The 16,195-nt window shown below is 48.6% G+C and overlaps 2 protein-coding genes across 4 annotated transcripts; both read left to right on the forward strand.

Annotated features, from left to right (window-relative positions):
* Positions 1-6,978: 6,978 nt before the first annotated feature.
* Positions 6,979-12,674, forward strand: Wdr45 (WD repeat domain 45). 3 transcript variants are annotated; one of them, XM_085684825.1, is made up of 11 exons: positions 6,979-7,030; positions 8,498-8,569; positions 8,672-8,746; positions 8,835-8,939; positions 10,417-10,522; positions 10,643-10,737; positions 11,170-11,249; positions 11,358-11,566; positions 11,661-11,762; positions 11,845-11,990; positions 12,245-12,674. In XM_085684825.1, the coding sequence occupies exons 1-11, from the start codon at positions 6,994-6,996 to the stop codon at positions 12,352-12,354; spliced, it is 1,137 nt and encodes a 378-aa protein (XP_085540951.1). In that variant the 5' UTR covers positions 6,979-6,993; the 3' UTR covers positions 12,355-12,674. The 3 variants fall into 3 exon arrangements, with proteins under 3 accessions (XP_085540951.1, XP_048317363.1, XP_048317362.1); XM_048461406.2 differs by having other exon boundaries at positions 7,003-7,114; XM_048461405.2 differs by lacking the exon at positions 6,979-7,030 and adding an exon at positions 7,046-7,199.
* A 368-nt stretch (positions 12,675-13,042) lies between these two features.
* On the forward strand, positions 13,043-15,613 carry Praf2 (PRA1 domain family member 2). Its single transcript, XM_048461407.3, has 3 exons — positions 13,043-13,267; positions 14,257-14,474; positions 14,800-15,613. The coding sequence occupies exons 1-3, from the start codon at positions 13,089-13,091 to the stop codon at positions 14,937-14,939; spliced, it is 537 nt and encodes a 178-aa protein (XP_048317364.1). The 5' UTR covers positions 13,043-13,088; the 3' UTR covers positions 14,940-15,613.
* The last annotated feature ends 582 nt before the right edge of the window (positions 15,614-16,195 follow it).

Raw genomic sequence — 16,195 nt, forward strand, 5'->3', positions numbered from 1 at the left:
CCATTAGAAGTTCTTTATTCATTTGGTTTTTCAAGACAGAGTTTCTAGTAGCTTTGGAGCCTGTCCTGGAACTCCCTCTGTATACCAGGCTGGCTTCGAACTCACAGAGATCCTCCTGAGTGCTGGAATTAAAGGCTTGCACCACCACCGCCCGGCTCATTAGAATTTATTGATGGGCTCACAAGGACATCCTCTACTGGGCTTCTCATTTTTTTCCCCAAGGTGGGGCTCAACAGTGATTTACCCACAACCTGTGGGTTCTGGAAATCCAACCCATGTCTGCTGGAAGAACAGCCGATGCTCTAAAGACTGAGCCATCTCAGCCAGGTGTGGTAGTACACACCTCTAATCCCAGCATGCAGGAGGCAAAGATAGGCCATTCTCTGCGAGTTCAAGGCCACCCTGGTCTACACAACAAGTTCCAGGACAGGCATCAAAGCCACAGAGAAACCCTGCCTCGAAAAACCAAAAGAAATATATTATTATTTTGTGTATATGGATGTTCTGCCTGCATGCCTGCATCTGTGTCTGAATATCACATGCATACAGAATCCTCAGAGACCAGAAGAGGGCGTCAGATACGCTGAGACTGGAAATAACAGTTGTGAGCAGCCATGTGGGGACTGGGGACAGAACCTGGGTCCTCTGGAAGAGCAGCCAGTGCTCTTAATCATTAAGCCATCTCTCCAGCCCCCATACATAGTTTTGGTTTGCTTGAGGCACGGTCCTACTATGTAGTCCTGAATGGCCTCAAAACTCGGAGGTCTGTCTACCTGTTTCCAGCGTCTAGACCAGTACCCCCATACGGGGCTCTCTTCTGTGTTTGAGACGGGATCTCTCACTGGACTAGGGTTTGCCACTTTGGCTAAATGATGGGCTACTGAGCCCCTGGGATCCTACTGTCACCCCTGCCACCTCCCACTGCTGAGATTAGAGATATACCACTCTGCCCAGATTTTACATGCATGCTGGGGTTCTGAACTCAGGTCCGAATACCTGCGCATCAAGCATTTTACCCACCGATGCATATTCCATTACCTATTTTAATTTTTTTATTTTTATATTATTATTGTTGTCATTGTTTGACTTTTTTAGACAGAGTCTCTGTAGCTTTGGATCATGTCTTGGAACTAATTTTATTTTTTAATGCACATGGGTGTTTTGTTTGTATGTATGTCTGTGCACAACTTTATGCCTGGTGCCAAAAAAGGCCTTTGGATCCCCTGGAACTGGAGTTAGAGAGGTGGGAGATTCCTTGGTATTGGGACCGACACTCGAGCCCTCTGGAAGAGTGGCCAGTGCTCTTAACTGCTGAGCCATTTCTACAGCCCAACAACACAGCTTTCCGAAACAGGGTCTCATGAAATCCAGGCTTATCTCTGCCTTCCTATATAACCGAGCCTGGCCTTGAACTCTCAATCCTGTCTCTACCTCCAAAATGCTGGAATTGCAGCTTGAGCCACCATGCCCAGCTTCCCTGAGATTTTTTTTTCTTCTGTGATCCCTGGCTAGCTACGTGAATGTGGACCAGGAAAGCCTGGAACCTGTGGCAATCCTATTGCCTCTCCGCCTGCTGTGCTGAATTTATAAGCATGTGACATCATGCCCAGCCGCTCCTGCTACCTTGAGGGGCATCTTTAGGTCTTCTGGCTGAAGAATCATGAGTGTTCTCCCCAGGTTTGGGACCAAGGCTAAATTGTCCTTCTGCCCGAGCTTAAACTCCAGTAGCTTCAGGATGCACGCCCTCTGCCGGCGGTAGGGGAGGCCAAAGGGTTGCTTCTGGTACCTAGTTGCAACACATTGCGCCTGCGCGGCCAAACGAATCGAAGAAACCCAGCCCATTTACTGGGGGAGCCATAGCGTCCAGTGGGCCTGGGTAGGCAGAGAGCCGAGTTTTGGGAGCTGAGGGCCCGAGATTGTCTGTTAGGTTCCTAGGTGGGGCCAAGTGGGTGTACTTCAGGACAAAAGCCTAGGAGGTGAGACCTTAGGTTATCCTAGTGTAGTCTTCCCTGCAGTGGCTCTCAAGCTTCCTAAGGGTGCGACCCTTTAATACAGTTCCTCATGCTGTACTGACCCCGCCCCCAACCATAAAATCACTTTCCTTGCTTCTTCATTACTGTCATTTTGCTACCATTAGGAATAGTAATACAAATCGTTTTGTAGACAGGCTTGTCAAATGGGGTGTAACCCACAGGTTCAGGACTGCTGTTTTTGAGTTTCTGTGATAGAGAATTGTCAGAACTTTTGTTGGGCCTGGTGCTCAAACCTGTGGTGATTCTAACGCTTAAGGAGGCTGAGGCAGAAGATTGTCTTGAGTTCCAGGTTAAAAAAAAAAAAACACAACTCAACCTTAATTTCTCAATATTATTAACTGTATAAGTAATAGATAAGTAAATAGATGTTCACTAAAATAAGAGCCAGGAGGTATAGGAGGCCCTTGGATTGTCTTTAGCTTTTTAAAATATTTTTGAGAGCCGGTCAGTGGTGGCGCACACCTTTAACCCCAGCATTTGAGGCAGGGTCAGGTTGATCTGTGAGTTCGAGGCCAGCCTGGTCTACAGAGCGAGTTCCAGGACAGGCTCCAAAAGCTACAGAGAAACCACATCTTGACACCCCTCACACACATCAAGAAAAAGATAAGACAAGGCTCACACCTGTAATCCTAGCATTCAGGGGCAGATCTCTGTAAATTCAAGGCTCAGCATGGTCTACAGAGCGAGTTCCAGAACTGGCTCCAAAGCTACACAAACAGACCCTGTCTCAAAAAACAAAAACAAAATCATAATGATATTCAATCTTGTACATTTAAAGAATTCCTCCAAAGAAATTTGTTTTCTTTTAGTTTTTATTTTGTTTTTTGTTTGTCTGTTTGTTTTTCGTTTTTTTTTCCAAGACAGGGTTTGCCTGTGTAACAGCCTGGAGCTAGCTCTGTAGACCAGGCTGGCCTCGAACTCACAGAGATCAGCCTGCCTCTGTCTCCCAAGTGCTGGGATTAAAGGCGTGCACCACCACTGCCCGGCTGCAAAACAATTTTCAAAGGATGGCAATCCCAAGAAAAAATGGTCAGAGGATATGATCAGGCAGTGTCGGGGTGTTACTAAGAGGGGGGCCCTAGTTTGTCCTGGCTGCTTGGCTAGTTTACACCCGAAATAATCACATAGAAACTGTATTCATTAAAACACTGCTTGGAGCTGGAGAGATAGCTCAGAGGTTAAGAACACTGACTGTTCTTCCAGAGGTCCTGAGTTCAATTCCCAGCAACCACATGGTGGTTCACAGCCTTCTATAATGAGATCTGGTGCCCTCTTCTGGCATGCAAGCATACATGGAAGGAATGTTGTATACATAATAAATAAATAAATCTTTAAAAATAAAATAAAATAAAACACTGCTTGTCTCTAGTTTCTTATTGGCTAATTCTTACATCTTAATTTAAGCCATTTCTATTAAGCTGTGTATCGTCACATGACTGTGGCTTACTGGCAAGATTCTAACCAGCGTCTGTCTCAGGTAGAAGATCCATGGCGTCTCCCACTCTGCCCTTCTTCCCAGTACTCAGTTCTGTCTTCTCTGCCCACCTAAGTTCTGCCCTATCAGGCCCAAAGCAGTTTTTTTTTTTTATTCATTAACCAATGAAAGTAACACATGAACAGAAGAACCTCCTACAACATCCAGGTTTTCTTTCCAGGTGCTATGATAAAACACCTAACAAAGGAAACTTTTAAAAGAGTAGGGTTTATTTGCCTTACATTTGCAGGTTACAGTCCATCATAGCAGTGAAGTCAAGGCAGCTGGAACTTGGAGAAAGTCATATCAACTGTCAGAAGCAGAAAGAGAATGCACACTCACTACTGATATAACATTTTAATGCCGGTACTCACCTAGGGCTTTCTCTTTCTTTTTGTAATACAGTTTGGTATCCAAACCCAGGGCATAGTATCACCCAGAGTGGGCTGGGTCGTCCCACATCAATTAATGCCATCAAGACAATCCCGTAGACATGCCCCAGGCCCACCTGATCCTAGATAATCCCTCCTTGATTCTCCCTTCCCAAGTGATCCTAGCTTCTGTAGAGGTAACAATACTAATCATCAAAGCCACCTTTACAAAAGACAAACCTCCCAGGGCTAATCACTCGTGACAGGTCGCTCCAATAGATGACCAGAAAACTCTAAGTTATGCAAACCACTTAATGGCTATTTGTCTGGAGAATCTATGTAAGCTAGAAAGTTCTCAGAAAGGCCAGCAAGATGGAATGGAAGAGGGGGTGTACTTAGACAAAAATAGAAGGGTTTTTTTTGGTGGGGGGAGTGACAGCATTTCACTATGTAGCTATGTCTGACCTGGAACTTGCTGTGTAGACCAAGCAGATCTTAAACTCAGAAATCTGTTTGCCTCTGCCTTCCAAGTACTGGGTTTAAAGGTGTAGGCAATTACCAAACGCAACTTGAAAATATTTCTACTTAAATAGGTTAACAACCTTTACTACATATTTGAGCCTGTGCTGGAGCCCTTCTTGGTTTTCAGCAGGCAAGCAATGTCAACCATAACTCTAGAAGGATCCTTTGTTAGGCTGATTTTATTCTTATTTATGTGTATGTGTAGGTATATACCTTGTGAGTGTAGATGTCCTGAGGCCATAAAAGGGCATCAGATACCCTGGAGCTGAGTTACAGAAGGTTTTGAGTCTCCTGATGTGAGGGCTAGAACCCAACTCAAGTCCCCTGGAAAAGCAGCAAGTGCTCTTAACCTCTGAGCCATCTCTCTAGCCCGTAAAAGGACTCTTTTCTTACTCAAGTCCCCATACTTTTTCCTCCTGCCTCAGTGGCATTAGAGGATTAGAAGTTCAAGGTCTCAAAGAAAAATTAAGCCAGGCAGTGATGGCACACGCCTTTAATCCCAGCACTCGGGAGGCAGAGACAGGTGGATCTCTGTGAGTTCGAGACCAGCCTGGTCTACAAGAGCTAGTTCCAGGACAGGCTCCAAAGCTACAGAGAAACCCTGTCTCGAAAAACAAAAAAAAAAAAAAAACAAAAAAACAAAAAAAAAAAAGAAGAAGAAAAAGAAAAAAGAAAAATTAAGTTTGCCCACAGTTCAGCCATCTGAGATTCTGAGATGAGTGCCTTACCCAGCTTTCGGCAGAGCAGCTTCCCACTGCTGAGGGCAGTGGTTAATGCAGAACCCCATAACTGGTTAGGAATAAAGGATGGTGGCCTGCTTAGCCGTAAATGGGACACAGCTATATTACCTCCTCCAAGGCTCAGGGAAAATTAAGGAAGGAGGGACAGAAAGAATGGGAGAGCCAGAGGATGTAGAGATGTCATTTAAAAGATGACATCAAAAAGATGTCTCCTAAGCCGGGCAGTGGTGGCGCACACCTTTAATCCTAGCACTTGGGAGGCAGAGGCAGGCGGATCTCTGTGAGTTTGAGGCCAGCCTGGTCTACAAGAGCTAGTTCCAGGACAGCCAGAGCTGTTACACAGAGAAACCCTGTGTTGAAAAACCAAAAATAATAAATGTGTGCACGTATGTATGTATGTCTCCTAAGCATGAATGGCATTGCAATTGCACTCATAACTGAAGCTGTGTTATAAAGTTGTGCACAGGACTGGCACAAAACTGAGCTCTTCAATAATTCACCATGAATGGGGGAAGGGCGTAAGAGGCCCCATTCTTTCTTCGAGGTAATTGATGGTTTGGGTGGCCGAAGGTGTAGTTTTCTTCAGTGGTACTGACATGAATAAACTGTCCTTGCTGCAGCAAATACTATTTCACCCGTGCCAAGAGAAGAAACTCTAGACTCTACATCTACTTTTGCCTCAAGGAACAAGGTGCCAGAGTGATTCAGGATGGTTCCACTGTCCACCTCTGGCCCTCACACATATGCGTATTCATATGTGTGCCTACACACATGCAAAACAATGCACACACGTGCAGCACATGTGCACACACACACAGACAAATGTAAAGACAGGAAGTGTTGTTTACCGTACATTTGACAGTTAATGAAGCCAGGGCTCAGAGGGACTCAGCAGCTTGACTGCCGGTGGTTACAGAACTGGAGGGGCACAGCAGTTACCCAACATGAAACCTATGGCTGGCCCCACCATCACTAAGATGCTTTCTTGCTACCAACTCTAATTTTTGGGAAGGCAGAGGCAAGTGGGTCTCTGGATTTCTAGGCCAGCCTGGTCTACAAGGTGAGTTCCAGGCCAGTCAGGGCTACACAGTGAGAATGAATATATATATATATATATATATATATATATATATATATATATATATATATATATATATATATATATATATATATAAAGCCAACACCACCATACAGCATCAAAACAATAAAACAATACTCTTAAAACGTAGGAAGTTGTGCTGCCGGGCGCTGTTGGCGCACCCCTTTAATCCCAGCACTCAGGAGGCAGGGGCAGAGGCAGGCCACTCCTGTTCCTCTTGCTTCTTTCTAGCCCAGTTTTACTACAGGAGTGCGCAAACATGCCTGGAGCACTCAGATGGTTTACCATTAAAAAAGTATCATTTTTGTAAACAAACAGAGCTAGGGACAGGACAGGGAAAAGAAAGTAAAATCCCATCGCATCCTCCCCTGCCCGAGGCGATCTCAATTTTCAAGATTTTTTTATCTTCCTCCCAACCTGGAGCGTCCAGAATCATAAACGCAAACATCCAACAGCCACTCTAGCCCAATTCAGAGGAATAACTCGTTAGCCTGGCAGGTTCACCCCTCTATCTCTGGGTGGGTTAACGAGATCAATGCTTGACCCGCTTCCGTTTATGGAGAGGCAGGCTCTCTTTCTCTCTCCGGGTTCTCTCAGATAGTCCTGCCTTTGGGCAGTCTCTTGTGCCTCCAGTACCCCTATCGGCCCTCCTTCTCCTCCCGATATGCCCCTCGGAGGACTCTACTACGCCTCGGGATGCTCCACAGATCCGCGCACTGGGAGCAAGGAGTTGTGACCGGATTTTCGGGCAAGGATGAGTCACTTCCGGTCACAGACTCCCTCCTCCGGAAGTAAGATCTGATGTAAACAGCGGAGCCGGGCACCAAAGCCCGGGAGGTCAGAAATTCGTGCGGCAGGCGGCACCAACAGCTAGGGTAGGGGTCGGGGAGGGGTGAAGATCAAGTCAGCAAAAGCAACGCGCAGCTGGAGCACGGTCCAAGGATTGGTCAGGGTCGCAGGGTGGGTGTTTCTACTAGAGGTCTTGACAGGTGGTGCATGGTTGGGGACAGGCGGCTGGAGTCGGTGCTGTCATGGAAAGGGAAAGGAACATGTCTTTTGAGAGAAGTTTAGGCATTTCAATTAGGATTCCAAGAGAGCCTTGGAAGCTAGTGCTATTCAGAGTATGGCTCGTGTAGAAGCAAGACCCAGGAGTTACAGCAGAAGTAGGTTTAAAGTCTTAGAGGGTGGGTAGGAGGTGTGTCTGGATAGAAGTCTTCGAGTAATGGGGTTTGACAAGAGACAGAGAAGCAGGCTGAAGTTTTCCCAGCTAGGTTTTTTGGGTGGCGTGTACTGGGAGAAGGGTCTTTAGAGAGTATCTGTGCCCTAGGGCAGGGTCTTCGGGAGACAACGTGGGAACAAAAGGGACACATTTTGGGGGGAAATGGGCTCATGAGAGTAGCTTTGGGTCACCTCAGTTAGGAGTCATGGGTAGAGAGTACAAGGAATGACACGTGTCAAGTGTGAAGAATTTAGAATGTCAAGGGAACACTAGGTGGGGGCTTCAGGAAATAAGTCCAGGGCTTGGAGGGAGTTTCCAGGCTTGCCTCGGTGATCAGAATTAGCAGTGTGAGAGACGGGTTTGGGAAATGTATTTCATGGAGGGTGTGAATGGGGTCCTGGGGGCAAATAAATGAGAGTTAGAAAGGCACGAGGGGAGGGGAGTTCTGTGGGTGATGGGCATTCATAGCAGTTCATGGAGATAGACGCTACCTGACAGGTGGATCTGGGTGCAGGTGTGAGGATGAGAAGCGTGTGGGAAGAGATTTGAGGTCATGTCAGGCATTAGAGCCAAGAATGGCTTGGAGGGAGTATGTATCATGGGCTATCCTCTACCCCATTACTTCCTAAGAGGTTCAGTAAGGGTTGGTGTTTATGGCACTTGTGAGTCTGTCATTGTCGGCCAAGATTCATTCTGCCTGTGGTCTTGGTTTGAACAGATACTCTGAGGTATACTCCGCTTGTTTTTGTTTTTTGCAGTCTGGCAAAGAAAAGTATCAAAATGGGGAGAAAGCCGGGCATGATGGCACACGCCTGTAATCCCACCACTCAGAAGGTGGAGGCTGGAGGATTGCTGGGAATTCAAGGCCAGCTTGTGCTACCTAGGGAGTACCAGGACAGCCAGGGCTACGTAGCAAGACCCTATCTCAAAACAAAATAGACAAAGTGACGAGGAAGAAGAAATCGTTCCGGGGACAGAAGTTGTAGGACTTGAGAGGACACTCGAGAACTCTTCGCAATGCTGTCATTTTTGTGCCTAGGGAAGCGGTCCTGCACCATGACTCAGCCGCCACTTCGAGGTGTGACCAGCCTTCATTTCAACCAAGACCAAAGTAAGCTTGTGATTGTATCTTTGTGGGAAGGATGGGAAAGAAGGGTCGGAGACGACTGTGAGCTCTAGAAGTTGGAGGCAGACAGATTCCTTTCATCCGCAGGCTGCTTTTGCTGTGCCATGGAGACAGGCGTACGTATCTATAATGTGGAGCCACTGATGGAGAAGGGGCATCTGGGTGAGTGGCAGTAGAGGTGGGACAGAGGGCAGAAAGGCTGATAGGGGCATTGGCATCTAACTCTAATGACACTCTCCTCCCTGTGCAGACCACGAGCAGGTAGGCAGCGTGGGCCTGGTAGAGATGCTGCACCGATCCAACCTGCTGGCCCTGGTAGGCGGTGGGAGCAGCCCCAAGTTCTCAGAGATCTCCGGTAAGTGCTTTCATTCCATACTTGACCCAGATTCCCCAAATTCCTTACTTCCCACATACACCCTGAGGCATGGGCAGATGACATTGTCAGCACCTGAGTCCCACAGTGAGGCACAGTTTGTAAGCTTGAAATGTTTGCTCTGTTATTTAGTGAGACAAGGCCTGACTATGTAGTTCTTTGTTGACAAGGCTGGTTTCAAATGCACAGAGTGCGGAGATGAAAGGTGTGCTCTACATATAGCTTTAGTCTTTTTCTTTAGGGAACATTTCTGGAGCTGGAGGTGTGGCTCTGTGGTAGAACAGTTGCCTGGTATACTCAAGGTCCTCAGTTCCATCCAAAACATTATAAAAACAGCAAAGCCAATTTTTTTCTCTTTTGTTTTTCAAGACAGGGTTTCTCTGTAGCTTTGGAGCCTGTCCTGGAGCTAGCTCTGTAGACCAGGCTGACCTCAAACTCGAGATCCGCCTGCCTCTATCTCCCGAGTGCTGGGATTACAGGCGTGTGCTACCACCACCCAGCCTAGCCTAATTGTTATTTTAAGCACTTTCCATACAAACATTAATTTGAAATAAGATCTGCTGTAGCCAAGTATGACCTTGATTTGATCTCTACCTCCCTAGTGCCAGGATTATAGGCTAACACCTTCACACCTGGCTTTACATACATTAGCTCATTTAATTCTGTAGGCTTTTCCTTCTTTTGGTTTTTAGAGATAGGTGCTCTATATAGCTCTGACTTTCTAGAACTCACTATGTAGACCAAGATGGATTCAAACTCACAGCCTCTGCCTGATGGGATTAAAGTTGTGCCCTACCATGCCCAACTACTTCTGTGTGGTAGGAAATACCATTAGCCCTTCTCCCCATTTTTGTTGTGCAATGGATGGAACCCAGAGCTTTGCACGTTTTGGCATTAAGCCACACCCCTAGCCTCGTTAGCCTCATTTTTACTGATGAAGACCCTGAGGCCCATTTAAGACCACATAATTAATAGGTTTCCAAATCTTGGAGTCATCTCTCCTACACCCTCCTGACTTGACCCTCCGGCACCACCTTGTTTTAAGTTTTTTTTTCTTGTTGATCCATGACTTGGCAAGAGGTATCACAGATGAGTCCCAGAACCCTAGAAGTCATCACAAAATCTCCTGAGGCTACAGACTGGATCCTGAAGACCTAAGTAATTACAGAGGAAAGTCGTGGGCCTGGGTCTGAATCCCTTAGCTCTTTGTTCTTGTGCCCTAAGGTCTTTAACCACACCCAGCTCATTTGAGCTTTGACTTCCTTATCTCCAAATGAGCTTAACTGTTCTAGAATGTGTTTTCTTTGGAATCTTGTCCCCCAAGTGTTCCTGCTGTGTGAGGCTCACATTGAAAATTTAGTGAAAGGTGAAGCTCCCCCAGAGGGGTAAGGCTGGGCCACGTCACAGTCACCTCTTAGTCTAAACCTTGGTCTCACCAATCCACCCCTCTGCTTCTCAGTGCTCATCTGGGACGACGCCCAAGAAGGCAAGGACTCCAAAGACAAACTGGTGCTGGAGTTTACTTTTACCAAGCCAGTGCTGGCTGTGCGCATGCGCTATGACAAGTGAGCTGGGTGAAGACTGGGGTGGGGGGCAGGAGGTTCCCATAGCAAGTAAGCGGGCCCCCTCCCCCACTCTGACAGTTTCCCTTTCCTCGTGGCCTGCTGTGTTTGTGATGTCTGCAGGATTGTGATAGTGCTGAGGAACCGCATCTATGTGTACTCCTTCCCGGACAATCCTCGAAAGCTGTTTGAGTTTGACACTCGGGACAACCCCAAGGGTGAGAGGACCCCGATATCCAGGTGTAAGGATATGGGGCTGTGAAAGAGGCCAGAAGGAGGCGATGAAAGAAGGGACATATACTCAGATGCTGGGGGAGAGGCTTTATGCAAGAGATGCAGCCCTTTTAGTCCGACCGTACCCTTACCCCGGTCCTGCCCCCACATGACAACATAAAACACCCAGTGAGGACGTGGGCAAGTGTATCAGCAAGCCCTGGGCCTCTGATGATTTCCTGGCAACTTCTTAGAGCCTTTTCAGACCATGGAGAGTGGAGCTTAATGCTAGCCTACCCGTGTGGGGTTGCTATGGGTAATATATCACAGAGGGCTAAAGTCTGGCCCTTACTTGTCCAGCTCTATCTATTCTGACACTCAGCTCTCCCATGGCCCCCTCTTCACCTGCCCATCCCTTCTTCATCCTCACAACTTAGGACTGTGCGACCTCTGCCCAAGCCTGGAGAAGCAACTGCTTGTGTTTCCTGGACACAAGTGTGGAAGTCTCCAACTTGTGGTGAGAGTGGGCAAGGGCGGAGAGAGAGGTGGGTGGACTGTCTCTCTTGGTGAACTTGTGGTCCCTTTCGTCCATGTCACCCCAAGCCCAAACTGTCCCCTCCTCCAGGATCTGGCAAGCACCAAGCCTGGTACTTCCTCAGCTCCATTCACCATTAATGCACATCAGAGTGATGTGGCCTGTGTGTCCCTGAACCAGCCAGGCACTGTGGTGGCATCGGCCTCCCAGAAGGGTACCCTTATTCGTCTCTTTGACACCCAGTCCAAGGAAAAATTGGTGGAGCTTCGAAGAGGCACTGACCCTGCCACCCTGTACTGGTGAGCGCAGTGTATGTGTGGTGGGCTGGTGGTTTTAACAGCACAAGCCCTCGGAAGTCAGCATGTTGGGCATCATTGTTGTTCTCTCTTGCAGCATTAACTTCAGCCACGACTCCTCCTTCCTCTGTGCTTCCAGTGACAAGGGCACTGTCCATATCTTTGCTCTTAAAGACACCCGCCTCAACCGCCGCTCTGCGTGAGTATCTTTGCTCTATCCTGTGTTGTCCCAATCCCCCTGGCCATGTGCCCTACCTAGGCTTACCAAATGCTGCCTACAGGCTGGCTCGTGTGGGCAAGGTCGGGCCTATGATTGGGCAGTACGTGGATTCCCAGTGGAGCCTGGCCAGCTTTACCGTGCCTGCCGAGTCAGCATGCATCTGCGCCTTTGGTCGGAACACTTCCAAGAATGTCAACTCTGTAATTGGTGAGTGACAGTCGGCCCCCTTGGCTTGGGGTACTACATAGGCAAAGGATGGCAGGTTGAATTGAAAAGAATGTAAGGGTTTTCCGGAGCTGGAGGAAACTGGAATGTATGGCCCAGCCTCAGAGTTAATAAGGGAGGTGGCACTTGGGCAAAAGCCTGGAGTTAGCCCATGCATGAGCCGTGGTGGGACATGAGGGGACTGGAGTATGTGGCTGGGGCATCTCCTAACCTTTCCTAACACCTCAACCTTCTAGCCATCTGCGTAGACGGGACCTTCCACAAATACGTCTTCACGCCTGATGGGAACTGCAACCGAGAGGCCTTTGACGTGTACCTTGATATATGTGACGACGATGACTTTTAAGAGCCCTGGCAGCTACACTAGAAACCTGCGGTAGCAGGCCAATCTGAGTCTTGAGGGTGTTGAAGCAGCCAGCAAGTATCAAGGAGGCTTCCCACTCTCCACTCAAGCACAGCTGTATCTAAATAAACAGCTCACTCCCCCGCCCAGCACTTTTTTGTGAGTGTACAGAAAGCCAAGGACAGATTGCCTGGGCCACCCAGTCTGGAAAACACTCACAGGGACCCTAAGGGATTGTTGTAATTCAACCAGGGAATTTAAAAAAAGGTTACCAGAAGAGATAGCCTCTGTGATGTATATCAATAAAAGGCTTTTAAATAGCATTTATGACTTGACCTCAAAGGGGCGGCATACTTTTCCAGGAGCTGTGTGACCTAGGCTCCTGACAGGAAGTAAGTGGAACCCAGCTTGGGACTTGACTTCCTATTCTTATTAGTCCGCTCAGCGTTGACAAACTCAACGCACAGCTTGCCCAGTCCGGCGTGGTGCCCCGCCCAGGGATGAAGAGAAGTTCGAGTTTTGAGCTTCTGCGCCGCGTGGCGAAGCTTGGTTTCCCAGCAGTCTCTGCTACTATAGTTGGTGGTTTCTGGCCACGTTCATGGCTGCAGCTGCGCAGTAGCCTACGTTGCTAGTCATCGCCCCGCTAGCCTCTATTTCCCAATGTGCCTCGCGGTGCCGCGAGGGGTAACGGATGTTGTAGTCTCGTCGCCTTTCGGGCTGGTCCAGCAACCCGCAGGATGTCGGAGGTGCGGCTGCCACCGCTGCGCGCCTTAGACGACTTTGTTTTGGGGTCTGCACGTCTGGCGGCTCCTGATCCAGGCGATCCACAACGATGGTGTCACCGCGTCATCAACAATCTCCTCTACTACCAAACCAATTACCTTCTCTGCTTCGGCATCAGTCTCGCTCTGGCCGGGTGAGGGAGGGAGGTGGTGATTGGCTGAAGACACTAGCGGGAAGTAGGGTGGACTTGCGGGTCTTTGAGAATGAGAAGAGGGGAACGTAAGGGGAAATGCTAGGCTGGGAAGGGCGAATTCAGTAGAAAAGGAAGGTCTGAGGGGCATGAATGGAAGGATTTGAAGGAGGCAGGTCTTTGTTATAAGGAGGGTTGGGGGTGGGGGTGGGTGAAGGAAGACCTGGGTAGGAAAAGGGGGGAGGGGGGACTGAAGAGGAATGTGGGCTAGGAGGTGGCCCCGGATTTAAAGGCCTGATATGGAGGATGAAAGAGTAGTGAAGAGGTTCAGTGATGTGAATGATGGGGCAGATTGGGGAGCCCTGGAGGGTTTAATACAGAGGTGGGGGTGTAGTAAAGGGTTTGGAAGGTTAGTTTATAGAAAACCTCCTCATATTGGGCCCAGAGTGACGATCCAGTGTTGCGAAGCTGGACGCCAAAGACGGACAATCTAGAAGAGGGCTTGAGCAGGGTGGTAAGACTGGGACTTACACCAAGGATGGGTTCAAGCAACTGTGGGAGGATTGCTTGAACCCTCTATATAAAAATGGGGTAGTGGAGAACCTTTTGAAGGAAATGAAAGCTGGAAAGTGCCCAGCCTGCAAGGAGAAATGCATGTATTGACTGAAGGCCTTGGCGAGGGATCTGCAAGGGTTAAGGTCACAGAAGAATGTGGGAGCGGACCTGGGAATGCTAGAAAGAAACCCTGCAGGTCTAAAGTCAAAGACCGGAGAAGTGCTGGGAACCCAGGACCTCTGGCAGGACGTGGGGACCCTATAGGACTGTAGTACCAAGGAATCTAGAGTTCCCAGGAACCCCTGGAGGCTGGACTTATTGGAGACGGGCCTGGTGAGGCTATCTGCCGAGATGCCGATTCTGGAAACAGGAAACAAACTCCTGGGGTCCAGAATCGGGTGGATGGTGAAGCTAGCTGAGTGCCCTTGTTCCTGCAGGTACATTCGTCCACTGCACACCCTCCTGAGTGCACTGGTAGTGGTGGTGGCCCTCGGTGTGCTAGTGTGGGCTGCTGAAACCCGTGCAGCTGTGCGCCGCTGCCGTCGCAGCCACCCTGCTGCCTGCCTGGCTGCAGTGCTTGCCATAAGCCTCCTCATTCTCTGGGCCGTGGGCGGCGCTTTCACCTTCCTGCTCTGCATCACAACCCCGGTGCTTTGTGAGTCTCTACTCTCCCCTTCTTAGCTGGGAAAATGGACTGCTCATGCTTGAACACTAGGCCTGCCCTGCACTGGTTCCTGGGCTAGGAGGGGACTGGAAACCCTGGAGGATATACATGCCTCCATTAAATGTCTTCCTGAGCATCTCTCTTTATTACCTTTTTGGGTTTCCCCGTGTTAAGTGCCTTAAACTGTCCAAGTCCTGATTAACTGGGATGTTCTTCCTGGCCACATCTCCCATAGCAGGCTAGCCTGCCTCTGGGTAAATTCCCCATTGTGGGCTGCAAGCTAAGGCCCCTGACCCTCTCTTGGTATTGCCCACAGTGATCCTGCTGCATGCCTCACTGCGCCTGAGAAACCTTAAAAACAAGATTGAGAACAAGATCGAGAGCATTGGTCTAAAGCGGACGCCAATGGGGCTGCTCCTAGAGGCACTGGGACAAGAGCAGGAAGCTGGATCCTAGGACCCTGGCATCTACATCCTGGATCTAGACGGCCCCCAACCCCATACCCAAGATGGACCCTTTTCTCAGCCATTAAAATAGGAGCCTAGAGCCCTCTGGCCTGCAAAAAATAAAAGACACCTCTGACTGCTTACTCCAACCCCAAACTAGTCATCTCTTACCCTCCAGCCCCTGTTACCTAGGGACTAAAATCTTCAGTCCTGAGTTTGAGACTCAGTAACCTACATCGAGCCTTGAAACTGGGTTTTTTAAGCCAGAGCATCCATAACCAATCTCAAAACTGGACCAAGAGATACTCCCCTAACCCAAATCTGAGACTGGTCTTCCATACTTCAAAGCCAGGGCTTGGGGTAGGACATTCTCCACTCTTGAGCTCTATCTAAACTAAGGGTTTATCAGACCCTCCCCCCATCTGGCTTGGAACCCAGGTTAAGACATAGCCAAATCTTGAGCTTGAATCCCAAGTGTCCTCAGTCCTCACCCCATTGAACCCAGATGACCCTAACCCTCAGCAGACCCAATAGCCTCCCTCCAACTCTATTGAGAGGTTTTCTCCCTCCCCCACAATGTTCCTAGTATTGAGGACCAAGGTATGGGGCTAGCTAGCAATAGCCCCAGCTGGGAATGGAGCACATGTATTAGTGTTCCTGCAACAATAAAGCCGTGAATCTCAAGCTTGTTTGGCCTCCTGTGTGAAGTTCTTGAACCTTTCAATGAACAACCCAGTGGCTGTCTTCAGTTCTGCTGGACCATACCTGACTGGTTTAAGTATTTGTGCTGAAAAGGTGACTACTATGGCCCTCAAACCTGCTGCCTCTGAGTTAGCATTAATTAAAACACAGGGATGTTGAAATGTGTAGTATCGTTTTGGATATTCTCTTCTTATAAGTGGACTAGGAATATAAGTGCAGGGAGTCAAAGAAGCTGCCCCATCTCACAAAGCAAATGAAGTCAACACATGGCAGCTGGACATAGTGACGCCAGGAACCCCAGCAGTGGGGAGGCTGAGGCAAGGGGACTATGAGTTGTGGTCAGGCCTGGCTACATACAATCTAGCTCAAGAAAACAAAACACATGACAGTATTGTAAGCTATTTCCAGTGTTTTTTCTCCCCATAAAAATATTTTGTTTTCTGACTGGCCGTGGTTGTACATGCCCTTTATTCCAGTATAGATGGATCTCTGAGTACAAGGCCAATGTGGTCTACAAGTGAGTCCCAGGGCAGCCAGGGTTACCCAGTGGGTCCCTGTCCTGTC

This window comes from Myodes glareolus, chromosome X, assembly GCF_982192425.1.
Source record: "Myodes glareolus chromosome X, mMyoGla1.1, whole genome shotgun sequence".
Classification (NCBI taxonomy): domain Eukaryota; kingdom Metazoa; phylum Chordata; class Mammalia; order Rodentia; family Cricetidae; genus Myodes; species Myodes glareolus.

Coding starts and splice junctions, on each gene's coding strand:
- Wdr45 (XM_085684825.1), top strand. CDS start 6,994: ATGAGTCACTTCCGGTCACAGACTCCCTCCTCCGGAA. Junction 11,763..11,844: donor CGCCTCAACCGCCGCTCTGC/GTGAGTATCTTT, acceptor TGCTGCCTACAG/GCTGGCTCGTGTGGGCAAGG. Junction 11,991..12,244: donor GAATGTCAACTCTGTAATTG/GTGAGTGACAGT, acceptor TCAACCTTCTAG/CCATCTGCGTAGACGGGACC.
- Praf2 (XM_048461407.3), top strand. CDS start 13,089: ATGTCGGAGGTGCGGCTGCCACCGCTGCGCGCCTTAGACGACTTTGTT. Junction 13,268..14,256: donor ATCAGTCTCGCTCTGGCCGG/GTGAGGGAGGGA, acceptor TTGTTCCTGCAG/GTACATTCGTCCACTGCACA. Junction 14,475..14,799: donor CATCACAACCCCGGTGCTTT/GTGAGTCTCTAC, acceptor TATTGCCCACAG/TGATCCTGCTGCATGCCTCA.